This window comes from Pongo abelii, chromosome 20 (assembly GCF_028885655.2).
Source record: "Pongo abelii isolate AG06213 chromosome 20, NHGRI_mPonAbe1-v2.0_pri, whole genome shotgun sequence".
Taxonomy (NCBI): domain Eukaryota; kingdom Metazoa; phylum Chordata; class Mammalia; order Primates; family Hominidae; genus Pongo; species Pongo abelii.
The window spans coordinates 57,276,007-57,295,358 of NC_072005.2; the positions used below are offsets into that span (position 1 = coordinate 57,276,007).

At 52.6% G+C, this 19,352-nt stretch overlaps 1 protein-coding gene across 2 annotated transcripts; it reads right to left on the reverse strand.

Moving 5' to 3' along the window:
* Positions 1 to 5,812: 5,812 nt before the first annotated feature.
* Positions 5,813 to 17,585, reverse strand: CTU1 (cytosolic thiouridylase subunit 1). Of its 2 annotated transcripts, XM_009232970.4 has the most exons (4): positions 17,069 to 17,585; positions 12,794 to 13,322; positions 7,308 to 7,883; positions 5,813 to 6,849 (listed from the first exon to the last, which is right to left on the reverse strand). In XM_009232970.4, exons 2-3 carry the CDS (start codon positions 13,299 to 13,301, stop codon positions 7,345 to 7,347), a joined length of 1,047 nt encoding a protein of 348 aa, XP_009231245.1. In that variant the 5' UTR covers positions 13,302 to 13,322; positions 17,069 to 17,585; the 3' UTR covers positions 5,813 to 6,849; positions 7,308 to 7,344. The 2 variants fall into 2 exon arrangements, with proteins under 2 accessions (XP_009231245.1, XP_024094194.1); XM_024238426.3 differs by having other exon boundaries at positions 5,813 to 7,883.
* Between the last annotated feature and the right edge of the window lie 1,767 nt (positions 17,586 to 19,352).

Sequence of the window (19,352 nt, forward strand, 5' to 3'; positions counted from 1 at the left end):
TCACATACATCCTCTCACATTTAATCCTCACGAAAGCCCTGTGGGGTGAGGGACTCTTATTAGTACCATGTTATAGATGAGGAAACCAGGCCTTAGACAAGTAACTTGGGCAAGTGGCACAGCCAGGCCTCGAACCCAGATCATTTGGCTGTTAAACACCATGTTACTCTGTCTGCAAATCTGTTTCCAGGTCAGCGAGGGTGGGGAGTTCTGTTTGCCTTGTTCCCCGATGGGTCCCCAGCTCCTAGAACAGCCTGGCGTGAGTGTGCACACAGTGAATGGTCATGGGATGAGCGGACAGACCCCCGTCTCTGTCTTCCCTCGGGTCCTGATAGGCTCTTGGTTGGCAACCTTCCTAGTGTCTACCAGCCCCATGAGACACGATGACACCCATTTTACAGTTGACGAAATGGAGAGAAATGAGGTCAGTTGTCTAACGTGGCATGGAAGGGCTGGGATTTGAACCCCAGTCAGCCTGACTTGATGCCTCTCTGCTTCTGATCTCATGTGTGTCGTCGATGATCCAAACTCTCTCCGGGTAATCTCTCAGACGTTTCTGAGCCAGCACTGAAAACTGCTTTGTGCCAGGCAGCCTCTGTGCAAACCTGGGGGCCCCTGATGCTCAGCTGATGGACAGTGAACATCCCTGCCCCACCACCCCACCTCTATTACCTCCCATTTATTTCTGTTTAAGCTCCACGGTGTACCCCAACCTTCCCCCTGTGTCTCCTCTAAGTTAGTATCCTCTCTCCAGGTGCTTGGGTCAAAGACACTTGGGAGCGTCTCTGATCCCTCCCTCCCTCCCTCTCACCTCCCATTTTGGCAGTTCCTGTCACTTAGCTCCAAAGTACATAGTAAAGAATCCACCCTCTTGTCTCCTCTCAGTCACCCTCTTCCAAGTCACCCTTATCTCTCACCTACACAGGTGCAAGAGCATCCAAACTGGTCTCGCTGCTTCCAGCCTCGACCCCCAACCCCTCCCTCCCTCGCCCTGCTAAGTCCATTCTTTCTACTCAGCAGCCAACGTCTTCTTAAAACAGTATCATGTTAAAACCTGCTTAAAACCCATCTGTGAGTCCCCACTGCAATTATAACAAAACGCAAATGCCTCCAAGGCACTTGGTGTCTGGCTTCTGTCCATCCTTCCAACCTCATCACTCCATTGTGTACTGTGCCTCTGCCCTCTGGAACTTCTTCCATCTTCTCAACATGGGAGGCGCCTTCCCAACTTAGAGGCTTGGCCTTTGCTGTTCCCTCTGCCCGGGACACGCTTCCCACCACCCTGCCTGTGATCTTCCTTCAGATTTCAGCTTAAAGGTCATCTCCTGACCACCTTCTCTAGAGCTGGCATTCCCTTCCAGTTTCTATCTCAGTTTCTTGTGGGTTTCCTTCCTACACCTTATTTCAATCTGTAATTGCTCTATTGGTTTGCGTCCTTGTTTATTATTATTGCTGGTTTTCTTCCTCTCTATGGTGTTTATTACTGTTGGATGTCTCTCATGTTTTATTTATTTACTTTCTTACTCTTACGTCTACTCTGTCTCCCACAACTTGAATGCCAGCCCTGAAAGCGCAGGGATTTTCACCATCTTTATCTGCTTCTACGCCCTGGCATATAGGAGGTGTTCAGTAAACCTTTGTGGAAGGAAGAGACATCTCTTATTAGAACTGAGGCTTCACGAGGGCAGGGACCTCGTCTATCTTGTTGCTGAATCCCTGGTGCCACGTCTGCTACCCGGCATGTGGCAGGGGCTCTATGAAAACAGGCTGAAGGAGGAAGATTATCTCAGAGCCTGTTTAGAATCTCTGCTTTTCTCCAGAATCTCTGCACTCAATGTCTCCACCTCCTCAGACCTGACAGCGATCTCCAATGACCCAGCCTCGGGAGAGCACACAGGTGGAAGATGGGGAAGCCGGTCTTTCTGAGACTGGGCTCCAAATCCCTGCAGGGGGAAGAATGCTTCTGACCCGATGGGATGAGACGCTGGCTGTTTCGCTCCACTGCCACCTTTAGTTGTGTTTATGTAGAGGCTGTGTTTGCTGAGGCCACAGGCCACAGCAAAAGTCCCTTTGTCCCCATGAAGACTGGAGCCTCCTGTTTAGCTAAAGGATCGTCTGTGTTCACTTGGGCCTCCAGCCTCAGCAGCTACCTGCCCCTGCCCTCCAGCAAAAGAATTTCCCGGGTTTACCATGGCCACCGGCATATGTGGCGAACATCCTTTTTGTTTGTTTTTGTTCAGTCTGCTTGGAAGAAACATCTCTTGGATTTACACTGCCTTTGATTACACGTAGGGCTCTTCACCCTTAGGAAACACACCCTCAGCATTGAGTAGGGTTCCCAGCTCTTGGTGAAGACTTCTTAAATGGCCCTCACATCCGTTCTCACCATCCTGACACCCTTGCCACTGCCCCAGTTTTGGCTACCAAATCCATTCCCAGACCTTTGTCCCAGCCCTCTCCCTGGCCTCCTGGCTCAGAGTCTTCCCTACTCCAGTCCTTCCTGGGCACGGCCCCAGAGGGATCTTTTTGACACCCAGAGCTGGCCCTGTCTGCTCTAGCCCTCCCTAGCGCCCCATCCCGGCCAGAAGAATTCCAGTGCTTTATGGAGGGCTGGCCACCCCCTCCACCATCCCGCACAGGGAGGAGCGGCAAAGCCTCACAGGGACTCGGGGCTCCCACGCCTGCAGGCCTCTGTGCCTGCCGTTCTCTCTGCCTTGCACATTTGTCCCCATCTCGCCCTTTCCTGTGCTCATTCTTACTCATCTCCAGCTCCCAGTTTAAACATTACCTCTTTCAGGAAGCATTCCATGACGCACCACACTGAGTTAGAAGCCCCACCTCGAGCCTCCCCTGTGTCCCTCCTAAGCCCCACGGTGGCACATATCCCTCCGGGTCTTGACTTGCCAGTATCCCTGCCCGCCTCTGCTGCCAGACAGGGAGCCCATTGAGGGCAGGGACTGGGGCTGACTCAGCCGCATTGCCCCACCGCCCTGCGCAGGGCCCGCCAGCTCCAAGGAGGTGTCAGGAAATGTCTGCTGCATGAATAAAGGGGTGATCAGTATCCCTCCTTTGCTCAAATATCCTCCATGGCTTCTGCAGTGCTTGGAACCAAAGCCAAGCCAAAGTCGCTTCTCCCTCTCACCTCTCTCCTCCACCTGCCCCCTCTCCTTTTTCCCTCGATCTCAGAGTTTCCACTTGCTGTTTCCTGCCAGGAACACTTTCCCAGAGACCCTCCACCCCGGTGCTCTCTGCCTCACCCTGCACCTGTCCCTGAATATCTCCTCTTTGAAGCCTCCCCGTCCCTCCTACTTAAATAGAAGTGATTATCACGATCCAACATACCATATATTTGACTTATTTTTCTCGTTTTTTTTTTTTTTTTTTTTGTCTCTCTCTCAAGGGCATGGTTTTGTTCTGTTCACTGCTGTCACAAATCACGTGCTCAAAAAGTATTTGTTGAATGGATGACACAGGGGTCTTGAGGTCAAGGAGTGTCTGGTGTTTATACGGGGACTTAAGATCTCTGCCAACCTGTGTCTCTCACCCTTGAGGACTGGCTCAGAGACCAGCGGGCAGGTGGGCGGAGACAGCTGCGCTCCCAGTCCGGGCAGGGGAGTGGGAGACCTGGCTTTGCTGTCAATGACCACCAGATGCACAGGCGAGGTCACAGCGATCCCTTGTGGTCAGAGACGAAAAGAGCACCTTCCTCCCGCCTTTTTTTTTTTTTTTTTTTTTTTTTTTGAAACGGAGCCTGGCTCTGTCGCCCAGGCTGGAGTGCAGTGGCCAGATCTCGAGATCTCGGCTCACTGCAAACTCCGCCTCCAGGGTTCAAGTCTCAGCCTCCTGGGTAGCTGAGATTACTGGCACCTGCCACCCCGCCTGGCTAATTTTTGTATTTTTCGTAGAGGCAGGTTTCCATTTCAAACTCCTGACCTCAAGTGATCTGCCTGCCTCGGCCTCCCAAAGTGCTGGGATTTCAGGCGTAAGCCACCACGCCTAGCACCCCCAGCTCTTCAGAAGCCCCCATGAGGAAGGCTGCAAGCCCAGGCTAAGAGGGACGGCGAGCACTCACTAAATGCCAGGTGCTCTTCTAAGCACTGATATGTATTTTTAACAATAACCACAGGACGGAAGTACCATTCCTCCCCACACTGTACAGCTGAAGAACCTGCTCAAAGTCACACAGCTTTCCGGGCAGAGCTTGGTTCTGAACTCAGGCAGTCTGGGTCTAGGAAGCACATTGCAAAGCTGCACAGTCCAGTGGAGTGCCCACAGGTCCCATGTGGTGGCTGAACTGTCGGGAGTCTGGATTGAGATGGGCTGGAAGTGTAACGTATGCACTGAATTTTGAAAACTCCATATGAAAAAACACGTATAAAACGTCTCGCTTAAGTTTTAACAAACTGATTACATATTAAAATTATAATATTTTGTATAAGTGGGTCAAATAAATTTATTAAATTGTCACTTGTGTCCCTTCTCTAAAAATACGGTTATGAAAATATTTTAAATTATACATACGGTTTGCATTTTTGATTGGAGAATGCCTTAAACCACAAAAGAAATCTAACCCACTGCCCACCCCCTCATGCAGAGGGACAAACTCCAATGAACAGAAGGGGAAAGGTCCCTTGCCCAAAGCCATACGTTAAATCACTGGCATATCAGCAATAGGAACCTAGGTCCCCTGGCTTCCAGCAGGCAGCCCAGCAAAAGTGTCCAGAGCTCCAGCTCCTTTGCTGATTTGCTGCAGTGTGGCCCTGGGCAACTTACTTCACCTGTCTGGGCTGTAAGTTCATCCTTTATAAAATTGGTGCTGAAGGAACCAACCCAAATGCCCATCAATCAACGAGTGGATAAAGAAACTGTGGTATATACATATATGATGGAATACTACTCGACCATAAAAAGGAATGAATTAACAGCATTTGCAATGACCTGGATGAGATTGGAGACTATTATTCTAAGTGAAATAACTCAGGAATGGAAAACCGAACATCCTATGTTCTCGCTGATATGTGGGAGCTAAGCTATGAGGGCGCAAAGGCATAAGAATGATACAATGGACTTTGGGGACTTGGGGGGAAGAGTGGGAGGGGGACGAGGGATAAAAGACAACAAATACAGTGCAGTGTATACTGCTTGGGTGGTGGGTGCACCAGGATCTCACAAATCACCACTAAAGAACTTACTCATGTAACCAAATACCACCTGTACCCCAACAACTTATGGAAAAATAAAATATTAAAAAATAAAAAATAAACTTTTAGATCCTTCTACATACCAGTTAAAAAAAATTGGTGCTGAAAACCCATTCCTTATGTCACTGAGCTAATGAGGAAGGCAGGCAAACTTGGCACCAGGACTGGCACACAAACGTCATCCTATACAATTGATCTTGATCATCTTGCACCCCCTACAGCTCATTCTCCTCACAGCAGCTGGACTTTTAGAAAATGGAAATTGGACCTACTGCTGGGACCAAAGCCCTCCAAAGACCTACCATCACTCTTAAAATACAAGTCTTTCTTGCCAACAGAAGACCATGCACGGCCCATCCCTGCTTAGTGGCTTGTTTCAACTCTTGCTATTCTCCTCCTCACCCACTCTGTTCCCGCCACACTGGACTTGCTGTTCCTTGCACTTGCAAGCTGATTCCCACCCCTCCAGGCTTTTGCACCGGCAGTTCCCTCCACCAGGAAAGCTCTTCCCCCAAATGGCTCCATGCTTTGTTCTTTTGCTTCTGCAGGTCTGTGCATAACGTCACTTCCTCCAAGGCCCTTCCTTCCCTGACCCCTGTGGAAACAAGCTCTTCCTGTCTCTCTCTCTCTCATCATTTTTTTTTTTTTAATTTGTAGCATTCATCACTACCTGACATTACATATTGATGTGCTTACTGTCCATTTCTCCCAGACTGAACTTCATGAGGGCAGGGATTTGTCTCCTGTTCACTGCCATGTTCCTAGAACCCAGAGGAGTGCCTGATGCAAAGGAGGTGCTCATACACATGTTTTGAGTGAATCATCTAGTCCTTGCCCTCCAGCCCAAGTTTGGGTGGCCACACAGTGAGGACAGGACTGAGAAGCAGGGGTTTGCGAGAATACTAAGCCCTGGGTTGGGTGGTGGGAGGAGAGAATTGAGAAGCCTTCTAGGAGGACCCTGGAGGATCTGAGCAGGGTGATGGGAAGAAGGGGCATTTCTGACAAGAAGCCAGCCCAGCAAGTCCTGGAGGTGGGACTGAGAGCACCATCTCCCCGGGAAGTTTGAGATTCTCACAACCTCCCCGTACCTGTACAGGACAGCAACCCTGAAACCTAGCGCCCCCTGGTGGTCAGACAGTAACATGAACGACCAAGTCCAAGTGGTCACCATTTATTAAGCACCTCAACTTCTCTGATCTTCCATTTCCTCCCAATGGCGCCTTGATGCGGGGGGGGCGGGGGCGAAGGGGGCTGATTACATTTGCAGAGGAGAAATGGGAGATGAAAGAGGCTAAGTCACCGACAGGCTCACACAACCCTGCCTCCAGAGTCCAAGGTTTGGGGAGCCCATCCAACCCCTCCTCACCCATGACAGAGATACCAGGAGAGATTCGAGAGGGGATGGGTGGGGGAGGGCCAATTCCACAACCTGCGATATTCGAGAGCTTTGGAGGGAGCCCTCGGTGTGACCCCTTCCGACTGGGTGTCTTAGGGCCATTTTACCACTTCAGGCTACAGCCAGTGAGGCCGTGGTGGAGACGAAATGAGGGTGCAGTGCACGCTGCACACGAAGCGCTGGAAGGGAGGCATTGTGACGGCGGCTGTGAATGGCGTGTGTCCATCAAGTCATGTCACTCCGCTTACCCCACTGCGGGCAAACAAGAAACATCAGGAATCTGGTGCTCAAGGAGGGTCAGGACCATGCTGAGCGCACCCAGAACCAGCAGAGGCACTGGGCAGGAGGTCCCCAACCAACCCCCACTCGCTCAGGAATCACAAGGTGTTCAGCCCCATCCTCCCTGAGACCCAGAAGTCCACGACCCCAGGCCCTCCTTCCTCAGCCACAGATGTCTGGGGTCCCCAGTCCCACTTCTAGGCCTAGTCCTGGCCCTCTCCTCTCTCAGACCTAGGATGGCCCCCCAGCCCCCTCCTCCCTCTGAGCCAGAAGCCCAGTTCGAGACCCTTCTTCCCTGAGACCTCGAAGTCTGGGGTCCCAGCTTCTTCAGGGTTTCAGGTCAGTGGGCCCCCGTCTCCTTCCCAACCCCACATGGAAGGCCAGGTAAGGTAACGGGTTTATTCACAGTGTCATTTACAGGCAGCCCCTACCCCGGGGCATCAGATCCCGGCGGGAGGCCCGAAGTCGCTAGAAGGTGGGGACGGCCTTGGAGGCAGGGGGCCGGACCGGATCCCCGGGCGTCCCCGGCGTCGCCTCCTCGTCCAGACCCCGGCGGCCCTTGCCGATGGCCAGGCGGGGCCGGCCGCGGTTCAGGCCGTCCAGGAGCGCGCAGGCCTGGCAGAGCGTGCGGCTGGCCAGCGCCCCACAGCGGGAGCAGGCGCCGGGGCGCGGGGGCCGCGCGGCCGGGGCCAGCGCCAGGCGCTCGGCCGAGTGCACGAGGTCCAGCACCGCCGACGGCCGCGCAGCCTCCAGGCGCTTGAGCAGGTCCCGGGCGTGGCCGCGGAAGGCCTCGGGCGCGTAGACGCACTCCTCGGAGAAGTAGTCGAGGCGGCGGAAGTGCGCGTACAGCACCACCTCCTTCTGCGACGCGAACTGCAGCGGGCGGCAGCGCGGCAGGGCGCCCCCCTCGCCCGGAGAGCCCAGGCCCCCGCCCCGGGCCAGCCGCCCCGCGTCGCCCCGCAGAAAGTTCATGAGCACGGTCTCCGCCATGTCGTCGGCGTTGTGACCTGGTGGGGAGAGAAGGGAGCGGGTGAGGTGGGGCGCGGAGGGCGCTGCTGGCCAGGGAGCCCCCCGGGGAACCGAGGGTCCACCAGGACTCAGAGAGAGACTGGGAGGGGAGACCCACGGAGACCCAGGGCACAGTGGGGCCGCCAGGACCCAGAGAGAGACGGCGACGGGGAGAGCAAGCCATGGAGACAGACCCCCAAACATGGTGCGACAGCCAGAATACAGAGACAGGGAGGGGGAGACAGAGCCATGGAGACCCCTTGGGCACTGTGGGCAACCAGGGCCCAGAGAGAGACGGGGAGGGGAAGAGCGAGCCATGGAGACCCTCCGGGAACCGTGAAGCAGCCAGGTGCAGGCTGGAGGTGGACACAACAAAAAATCAAAGAGAAACATAAGCCCCCCTGGCGCAACTTGGGGGTGCCTTCATGTACCACCCGCCTACTGCATAGCGGACCCTTGTGCTAGTTGCCCTTTCATATAGGGAGTAAAAGTGCATTATGCTGCTAATAACCTTATCAGCCTCAGTTAAAACCGTAATTCAAACTGTCCACAAAAATCAGAATGGCATTTAAGGCATTTAACCGAGATTCTCAGGAGAGCTGGTGGGGTAGGCAGGCTGCTCTCTCCCCCACCGCCTAGGGAATCCATGGCCTAATTCTGGGAACCTGTTAATATGTTTGGTTGTAGGGCAAAGGGGAATTAAGGTTGCAAGTTGAATTGGGGCTGCTAATCAGCTGACTTTACAATAGGGACAGAATGGTGCGTTATCCAGGTGCGCTCAAGTTAATCACAAAGACCATTAGAGTGGAGGACGGAGGCAGAAAAGGGAGAGATAGGACCATGGAGACCTTTGAACATAGTGGGCAGCCAGGACCCAGAGAGAGATGGGGAGGGGGAGCCTGAGCCATGGAGCCCCTCTGGCACCGTAGGACAGCCAGGACCCAGAGACTGGGAGAGGGAGATGGGGCCATGGAGCCCCCCTGGGCACTGTGGTACAGCCAGGTGGTGGCTGGAGGTGGACACAGCAGGAATCGAGAGGGGAACACACACAAGCTCCCTGGGGAACTTGGGGATACCTCATTTGCCACCCGCCTACTGCATATGGGGGGTGTCAGGGCAGCGGCAAAGTTAGAGTGATGCAACGGTGTAGGACTCAACCTGCCATCCTTGGCTTTGAAAATGGAGGAAGAGCCGGGCACAGTGGCTCATGCCTGTGATCCCAGCACTTTAGGAGGCCAAGGTGGGAGAATCACCTGAGGCCATGAGTTCGAGACCAGCCTGGCCAACATGGCGAAACCCCCATCTCTACTAAAAATACAAAAATTAGCAGGTCATGGTGGCAGGCACCTGTAACCCCAGCTGAGGCATGAGAATCTCTTGAACCTGGGAGGCAGAGGTTGCAGTGAGCCGAGATCGCTCCAACTGCACTCCAGCCTGGGCTCCACAGCAAGACTCTGTCTCAAAAGAAAAAAAAAGAAAAGAAAATGGAGGAAGGGACCATCAGCCAGGAATTTGGGCAGCCTCCGGAAGCTGGAAAAGGCAAGGAAATGGACCCCCTTGCCCCAGAGCCTCCAGGAGAAACGCAGCATTGTTGACACTTTGATTTTAGCCCGGTGAGACTTCCCAGACTTCTATCTACAGAACTACAAGATAATAAATCTGTGTTGTTTAAAGCTGTGAAATTTGAAGTAATTTGTTACAGCAGCCAGAGAAAACAAATGGTTCTTGACACAGAGCCTCTGACAACACAGACTGTAGTTTTTTTTCATTTTTAGTGTGTGTGTGCGTGTGTGTGTGTGTGTGTGTGTGTGTGTTTGAGACAGGGTCTCACTTTAGTGCCCAGGCTGGAGGACAGTGGCACGATCTCAGCTCACTGCAACCTCCGTCTCCAGGGCTTAAGTGATCCCCCTGCCTCAGCCTCCAGAGTAGCTGGGACCACAGGTGTGTGCCACCACGCCCAGCTAATTTTTGTATTTCTGTACAGACGCAGTTTCTCCATGTTAGCCAGGCTGGTCTTGAACTCCTCTGAGCTCAAGTGATCCACCTGCCTCGGCCTCCCAAAGTGGCTGGGATTACTGGCATGTGTCACCACCCCTGTAATCACTGCAGTGTTTTTGTGTTATCTTTGTTTAGAAGTAACAGTGAGAAATATTTACGCACCGGTCACCATGAAATTGAAGCTCAACTTGTCCTGTGTCTTGTCAAGTTATACTTGAGTCTGTATCAGTGGTTCTCAATCTGGGATGAGTCTGCCCTTCTTCCCTCCCCTAGAGACATTTGGCAATGGCTGGAGACATTTCTGTTTGTCAGGTTGGGGGTGGGGCACTACTATTAAATAGCATCTAGTGGGTAGAGGCCAGGGATGCTGCTAAAATCCTATAACGCAGAGGACAGCTCCCTAACAACAAACTATCTGGCCCCACATATCAATAGGGCTGAAGTTGAGAGGCCCTGGTCTATATGCTAAAAACCCTCCAAGAACTTGGCTCTAATTGTGTTTGTAGTAATGGTTACCTTCCAGAGACCTGCCAAGCCCTGTGACCTTGAGATCGGGCACGTTTGCTACTGCAAACGACATCTGGTTGAATGTTTATTGACTTAAAGTTGTAAACCACATTAATTAGGGGAGACTGGATTTGCTCCACACCTTGTCATTCCAAACCCACTTAAGAGCTCCCAGTTTTGTAATAATTATTACAACAATTATTATACTACGCCTTTGAAAATGGAGTGTATAAACAAAGGGTAGAAATCACCTTGCAAGTCAGGGATTTTTCTGGAAGGCTTCATTACTTTTAGAAGTACAATTAATAAGTGATTCTATCAAATTAACTTTAAAACCCGAGGCAGCCTCTCATTCTTTTTTTTTTTTTTTTCCCCAGCTGGAATCTTGCTCTGTCACCCAGGCTGGAGTGCAGTGGCGTCATCTCGACTCACTGCAACCTCCGCCTCCCGGGTTCAAGCAATTCTCCTGCCTCAGCCTCCCGAGTAGCTGGGATTACAGGCGCTCACCACCACACTCAGCTAATTTTTGTATTCTTAGTAGAGACGGGGTTTCACCATGTTGTCAGGCTGGCCTCGAACTCTTGACCTTGTGATCCGCCTGCCTCAGCCTCCCAAAGTGCTGGGATTACAGGCGAGAGCCACTGTGCCCGGCCGAAGCCTTTCGTTCTTTCCATACGCTGTCTGTTCTTGTATGGAAAGGATTATTCTTCCCATTTTCAATCACAGAGATCTAGGGATTTCTCCAAAGTTACTCAGTAAGGAAAGGGCCACACCAGTGAATGAAGCTCAGTAAGCCTTCCCCAGAGCCAGTGGCCCTACCTAGCATGGTGGCAGATGACAGACTCAGAACTACTTTTGCCTTCATATGCTTTGAGTGTGCTGATCGTCTCCAACCATCATCTCTCACCTCCATCACCGCAGCTGGCTTCCCACTGACTGGTCTCCTTGGCTTTGTCCCTGCCCCTCCAACCCAGGTTCCTCACCATGGCCTGGGTAAGCTTTTCAAAGTGAAAGTCTCTTCATGTCACTTTTACTGGTTCCACCACAGCCTACAGGGTAAGGCCTGACCTCTTCCAGCTCTCCAGCCTCCCCTGCCCTTGCTTTCTGGGCTCCAGCCACACTGGACTTCTTGGGGTAGCCCAAATTGGCTTTTCGCAGGCCAATAACCTCTCCCCAGTTCTTACCCCCTTTACCTCTTCACTGTGAGCCTTCAGATTTCAAAACAGTTCCTTGACCCCACTCCTTCCATGTCATAGGGTTCTCTGTGTGTACACATAGTCCATAACATGTCCATACATGGTCAATAACATGTATAATGTTTCTCATTTTGTACCTGATAACCATGCAAAGGTAGGAACTTGTGCATAACTGTATTCTCAGCCCTAGCCTGACAACGATGATGATAATAGCATGTATAAAATGTGTAATCTATATTATATCATACAGGTTATGTAACATAACTATAATATAGATAACGTTATACTTCTACTGACTCATCTAATTGTCATAACAAGTTTATGAGCTGGGTACCATTCGTAGTCCTGTTTTAGGGATGGGGTGAAACAGAAGTACAGAGTGGTTAAGAACTTTGGTATGGCCACAGTTGGGATCCGGCATATAGCAGAAACTTAGCATCTGTTTGTTGAAGGAATGGATGAAAAAGAGAGAATAAAAAAGTTATCTTCCAGCACTTTGGGAGGCCGAGGTGGGTGGATCACGAGGTCAGAAGATCGAGACTCTCCTGGCTAACATGGTGAAACCCCGTCTCTACTAAAAATACAAAAAATTAGCTGGGCATGGTGGCAGACGCCTGTAGCCCCAACTACTCGGGAGGCTGAGCCAGGAGAACAGCGTGAATCCGGGAGGCAGAGCTTACAGTGAGCCGAGATCGCGCCACTGCACTCCAGCCTGGGAGACAGAGCGAGACTCCGTCTCAAAAAAAAAAAAAAAAGTTATCAAAGAGGAGAGGCCAACCAAGAAAAGGAATTAAGAGATGGAGATACTTTTTAGAGAAAGAACTGGATTCTGAAAGGTGGACCATAAGAGATCATAGAAACACTTAAAAATAAGTAAAGAACCAGAGATCTAATCTCCAGAGATTTTCACCTCCCACCCCTTTGGCAATCTGTGGAGACCAAGACGGTGGCCAAGACCCAAAAACCTTTGCGATCACTGCCTGGCCCCTCTGTCTCCCCAGCGTCTTGAACCTTGAAAGGGCCCCAGCCCCAAACTGGAGCATGCGCACTTCACATCTCCATACAGGGATCCTCCAGTTAAGCCACCAGGGTCTCCTCGCCTGCTTCTGGAGCGTGCGCCTGAGTCCCCTTTCAGGTCCCGCCTCCTCGCCAGTGCATGCGCCCCACTGCCTCCGAGAGTGCCGCTCTGCGGCCGGTACTACGCTCACCTGTCACGATGTGCGTGGCTCCCACGCGGCGCGCCCCTTCCTCCAGCGCCCGGCGCCGCAGCACTCCACAGAAGGTGCAGCAGGAGCGGCTGCGGCCGGAGCCGGCTGTGCTGCGGGCCACGGCGTCCATCGTCCAGCCCCCGAAGAGGTCTTCGTAGGCCACGACAGTGAGCGGCAGCTCCCAGCGCGCCGCCTGGCGCCGCACGGCCGCCAGCGCCGCGTCTCGGTAGCCACCGATGCCCTCATCGACGGCCACGAGCTGCAGTGAGATGCCCAGGCGCGGCGCCAGCGCGCGCAGCACGTGCGCCAGCACCGTGGAGTCCTTGCCGCCCGAGGCGCCCACGGCTACCACCGCGCCGGGCGGCAGCAGGCGGCCGGCGAGCACCGTGTGCAGCACCTCGGCCTCGAAGGCGGCGCAGAAGCAGGCACCGCACAGCGCTTGGCCCGAGCGCGGACGGCGGAGGGCGGCGCGTGCAGCATGGCAGGAGGCGCACGGCGGGGCGGGCATTGCGGGAGGGGTCGGCTTCTCCTAGACAGGGAGAGAGAGGAGGTGGGTTACACGTGGATTCCGGATTGCAGGGTCCCTGCCATCGGGGAGATTGTCTGGATTGCACCTCTGCCCGGAATAGACCAGGGAGACGTGTGCGTGAGTGGAGCAGCTTCTTCTAGCGCTGGGGATAGGATGGTTATAAATAGGTCCGGTGTAAGGAAGCCACTGCTTTAGGGAAGGCTTCTTGGATTGCACCCATTATGCACGAAGAAGAGAAGTAGCTTAAGAAGCTGGCTTCATGGGTAAAAAGAGGGAGCGACAAGCAGGTTATACCCAGGATTAGGTTGTGTCCTGTGCAGAGGGATGGGGGTGTATATTAAGGCCCATTTGTCACAACCTCCAGGGAGGCCACCCTTGTTACAGCCCTGATCAGGACAAGGTAGGTATCATTGGCCTGGGCCACCAGGGCTGTTAAAAGCCCTTGGGAGGTGAGGGGTTTATGACTCTAAGGGCAGAGGGAGGCCAGGGGACTGAAGCTCTGTGCAGCGGGAGGTGGAAAACAGGAAAGGCCAATTGATTTCACTTTGTAGGGTGGGATACGGTCTCCAGGAATGGGTTCTGATTGCATCCTATGAAAGGCAGGGTGATCACCTTCTCCAGGGAACACAGGCAGCCTGGATCACACCTCTCGGGAGACCAGCTGGGGTTGCACACATTTTGAGGGTGAGAAAATGGGTGGGCCTCCAAGATTGAACTCAACCCTGCTCTGGTATCAGAATGCCCCACAAGCTTCTGTGGTCTCATCAAGACATGGATCAGCCCATCTTTGACCTTCATCTGTTATCTTTCCTACTTCATCCTTCCCCATCCAGCCAAGACTCCAACCCTCCAGTCAAATCTTGGTCCTGCCTGCCTGGTGAACCCATAAAAACTCCCCAGGCTCAGTTCCCCTCCCCAAGCCACCATCACCTCCAGCCTGGACTACTGCAGTCACCTCCTTGCCATTCAGAGCAGGTCACACTGCTTCTAGGATTTACCACAATGTGTAGAATTATTTTATGTGACTATATATTTACCATCTCTAACTTCTATGAGGGCAGAGACCAGTGCCACTCAGATGTCTAATAGGCATCTTAAAACCCAAATTCCTGATTCCTCTAACCCAACGTGCTTCTCCTGGAGTACAGGGCAGCTCCATCCTTCTAGCTGCTCAGGCCAGAAGCTTTGGGGTCCAGGACCCTGGACTGCTCTTTCTCTCACTGTACTTGTCACGCTCCCAGTGGGTGGTACCAAATTGCAAGGCCAAGTCCGGACCTTTTCAAACTCCAGGTACCTAAATGAAATTTAGCAAATCCTGTTTGAATGTAGTTTCAAAACAGCCAAACACTTAGGACCGTCTCCACGGCAGCACCCTAGTCTGGTCTGTCTCTCTCCTGGACGGCTGCATGGGGCTCCCCTGCTCCCACCTTGCCTCCTCTGCAAACACTCCTTCACATAACAGCCAGTGGGATCATGCCCTGAATCTTCTCGGCATCCTCCCCTGGAGCCCATCTCACTTTAGTATAATGACTGCTAATGGCTGATGAGGCCCTACATGTCTGGCTCCTTGTTTCTCCAACCTCCTCTCCTTCAGCCTTGATGTCGTTTCCTCTGACACCTGAGGAATACTCCTGCTCCAGATGTTTGCACTGGCTCTCCCCTCTGCCCTGAGTACTCTTCCTGCCAGTGAGCCCAAGAAGCAGCCCTTAGGACTCATCTGCAGTGACCATCAGGCACATCTGTCACAGCTGAGCAGCAACTCTTGGAATCTTTCCTCCCCCGACTTTTGACTCACTCCTTCTGTGCTCCTGGATTTCCTGCTCAATTCTCTCTTGGGGAGGCCTCTTCATGTCCTCAGGTCCTGCCTAGTACCCATCTCTTTCCATTCTTTTAAAGATTTTTAGATTTTTATTTTTTATTTTTTGAGATGGAGTCTGGCTCTGTGACCCAGGCTGGAGTGCAGTGGCACAATCTCAGCTCACTGTAACCTCTGCCTCCCAGGGTCAAGTGTTTCTCCTGCCTCAGCCACCCGAGTAGCTGGGACTACAGGCGTGTACCACCATGCCTGGCTAATTTTCTTTTTTTTATATTTTTAGTAGAGACGGGGTTTCACCATGTTGGCCAGGCTGGTCTTGAACTCCTGACCTCAAGTGATCCGCCCGCCTCGGCCTCCCAAAGTGCTGGGATTACAGCTGTGAGCCACTGTGCCCAGCCTCTTTCCATTCTTATGAGCGCCTCTGAATCATGATATTCAGATGTCCCTCCTGGCTGGTCCTCCACATGGCTGGGGCACCTTTCAGATGTTCAGACCCTAAGTGCCCAGACAACCTATTTCTTCCTCGAAAGGCAGAAACCTGTTCTTGCCCATCTGTTCCCTCTCTTCTGAGAGCAGCCACCACCTTTCATCCAGCACATCTGCAGGACAGGATGTAATGTCACCCTGGACTCATCTCTCCTCACCCCCTAAATCTAAAGTCACCCAGTCCTGGGGGTCCACGTCCTGAGGAAGGGAGACCCTCACAGGGGACAAGGCTGCAGAAGTTAGCAGAGCCTCATAGGCCTTGATGTGGAATTTTAGGTTTATTCACGAGGAGATGGGAGCCTTGGGAGGTGTCTGAACAGGAAAGTGGTATGGTCTGACATGTTTTTAAAGGATTCCTAGACTGGTCAACATAGCGAGACCCCATCTCTAAAATAAATAAATAAATAAATTAGCTGCACCTGGTGGCACAGGCCTGTAGTCCCAGCTACTCAGGAGGCCAAGGCAGGTGGATCACTTGAGCCCAGGAGGTCAAGGCTGCAGTGAGCCATGATCGCACCAGTGCACTCCAGTGTGGGTGATAGAGACCTTGTCTCAAATAAAAAAAAAAAAAGTGGGATTCGTTTGGCTGCTGTGTGGGGAGGACTGTTGGTTGTCAGGGACAAGGACAGAAGGCTGGAGGTCAGCACAGTAGACAGGAGTGGTGGCAGTAGAGGTGGGAAGAAGTGAAATTTTGGATCTATTTTGAAGGTGGAGCCCACAGGACTTGTATAAGACATTGGAGTGGGGACTGGGGCAACGACGAGAGAAAGTGATGAAGGGTAACTTTGAGGTTCTGGCCTGAGCATTGGAGGGACGGTGGGGCCATTTTGTGAGGGGAGAAGACCAGGAATTCCATTTGGACATATCAGGTTTGACATGCGTGTTAAGCGTCCTCCCTCAAAGACTTTATGGACCCTAGTCACTGAGTCGAGCGCCTCCACCAGGGCCCTCAGAGCTGCCCTGATCCTGACTAGCTGTCACTGGTGACAGGTCTGTCTCTCTGCTTCTTCAAGGCAGGGACAGGGTTGGTTTGGTGCCCTCGCTCCCGCCGCCTTGCGCAGAGTCGGTGCCCAGTAAATATCTGTAGGATGAGGGAATAATAAATGCTCCCAGAAGAGAGGCCGCGGACCCCAGGGAGGCCTCTGGATTGCAGCCTTGCCAAAAGGACAGATAATGTGTGGCATGGGGGCGGGGACAGGCAGATAGTAACATAGGGGCGGGGGCAAGCAGATGGTCTTATCCTGTCTTGGGGAAGGCAGTGGCCCGGTAAGAGACAGGCCGAACCGCAGCGTTCAAAGTGGGAATCCTGGCTACAAGGCCTCAGGGACACGGGCGCTGGGAAATCACAGAGGCCTTACGCTCGAAGAGACCCTCAACCCTCCCACGGCACCGCAACAAAGAGCCGGAGTCCACATGCCGACCCACCGCAGGAGGAAATACTCACCCGGGCAGAACTCTGTGCTGGGACGCCCACACTGCCCGCCACTCGGAAGCCTGGCACGGAAGTGACTCCGAGACTACCACTCCCACGAGATCTTGGGGCTTTCTTGCCTAGAACTCCCAGAAGCCCATGCGACACTTCCGCTGGATGCGCCCGCGGCTCCGGAGTCCCGCTTGGCCTACAACTCCCAGAAACACTTGCATTGCTCTTTCTGCCGCCCCCAAAATACACGGCCCCCCATCCCCCCGCGTTTACTTTCTGCGCCTGCGCGCGGGCGCAGGGCGCGGCGGAGCTGCGTGTACTGTTGTTGTCAGGGCAGCGCGCTGTCACCCGGCAGGTTGCTGGATGGGCGAAGTAGTTGTATTCTGATTAACTGATTTTGTGGGATTATTATAGGATTTTAAGGGGATTACAGGGCCTATGATTTCTGCCCTTTGAGGCGGAGTTGCGGGTGGGAATTGAAGGTGGAACTGCACGGGTTGGTGGCTAGTGTGAAAGGCGCAGATAGCGCATGCGCAGAGCAGACTTCGCGGATTGGAGTGGAACTCCGCGCGCTCGCGGGGGCGGTGGTGATGCGCGTGCTGGAGACCCAGACTCTAAACGGAAGGATCCAAAGACCCTTCTCACCTAACCCAGGAGCCCAGAGGCTCAGAGACTCAGACCCTTGAGACTAAGGGGGTTAAAAACGCAGACCCCTGGCACCAAAGCACCTGAGAGAACCAGTAGACCTGGAGACAACCGTCTGCACCCTAGACACGGATCTGGAGGCCTCCACCCTCCCCACAAGGCCCAAGGGCCTTGAAGACCCCGGTGACTCAAATATCGGGGCACAAGGAGTCTAAGGACTCAGATATCTGAGACCCTTGAGACCCGGGTCCCCAAACCTAGGTCCTCAAAAAAACTGAGGCTCAAAATTCCTCTAGATGGCGCGGTGGCTTACGCCTGTAATCCCAGCACTTTGGGAGGATGAGGCGGGTGGATCACGAGGTCAAAAGATGGAGACTATCTTGGCCAACATGGTGAAACCCCATCTCTACTAAAAATACAAAAATTAACTGGGCGTAGTGGCGCGCGCCTGTAGCTCCAGCTACTCGGGAGGCTGAGGCCGGAGAATGGCTTGAACCCAGAAGGCAGAGGTTGCAGTGAGCCGAGATCGCGCCACTGCACTCCAGCCTGGCCACCGAGTGAGACTCTGTCTCAAAAAAAAAAAAAAATCCTCTAGATTAAGGGACCACCAGAGCCTTAGACTGAGATGTGGAGATGTGCAGAGAGCCCCAGGATGTGTAGGTCTACGGCGGGTGATGACGTGAGAAGGCACCCCATGCACCCTGTAGCCCATTTTTTCCCCCATAACAGGAAACCATGATGCCTTCCTTTCATATTAAATGAGCTCCGTAAGGTCACTGTTAAGCCTTATCATGGGCCGGTTCTCTTCATCTGTGTGAGTTGGTTCATTTGTTGAATTTATTTCCTGAGGTCTCCTTGTGCCAGGCTGCCCCTGGGCTAGGTTTAGGTGACACAAATGAATCAGACTTGGTTACTGTCCTCTAAGCATCCCCCACCCCTTACACCACCACTCAGTCCTCCTGTTGGGGGAGACAGGGACTTAGTCAGTATGGAGTGATAAAGCTTGACATGGAAGTGTTAAGAGCCTTGAAAGCTCAATTTCAATCACTGCCAGCCAGAGTGTCAGAAAAAAAAAAATTTCAACAAAGGCTGCTATGTGCTATGTGTCATCTCAGTTTGTTCATCTGTAAAAGGAGGGCAATAATAGCCTGCCTCATAGGATTTATGCGAAGTCAAATTGAATCAACAACACCTCTAAAGAATTTAGAACAGCTTCTGGCACATAGTATGTGCTCAACAAGTGGTTATTATTCTCATCTCAATTCTCATAACATTAAGATTATATGTTACATATGAGTTGGGTACAGTTGTAATTCTTCTTCTTCTTCTTTTTTTTTTTTTTTTTTGAGATGGAGTCTCACTATGTCACCCAGGCTGGAGTGCAGTGGTGCGATCTCGGCTCACTGCAACCTCCACCTTCTGGGTTCAAGTGATTCTCCTGCTTCAGCCTGCTGGGTAGCTGGAATTACAGGCGCGCTACCACACCTGACTAATTTTTGTATTTTTAGTAGAGATGGTGTTTCACCATATTGGCCAGGCTGGTCTCAAACTCCTGACCTCAAGTGATCCCAAAGTGCTGGGATTACAGGTGTGAGTCAGCATGCCCAGCCTTGTAATTCTACTTAGGTGAGGATCTTGAAGCTCAGTGATATCACTTCCC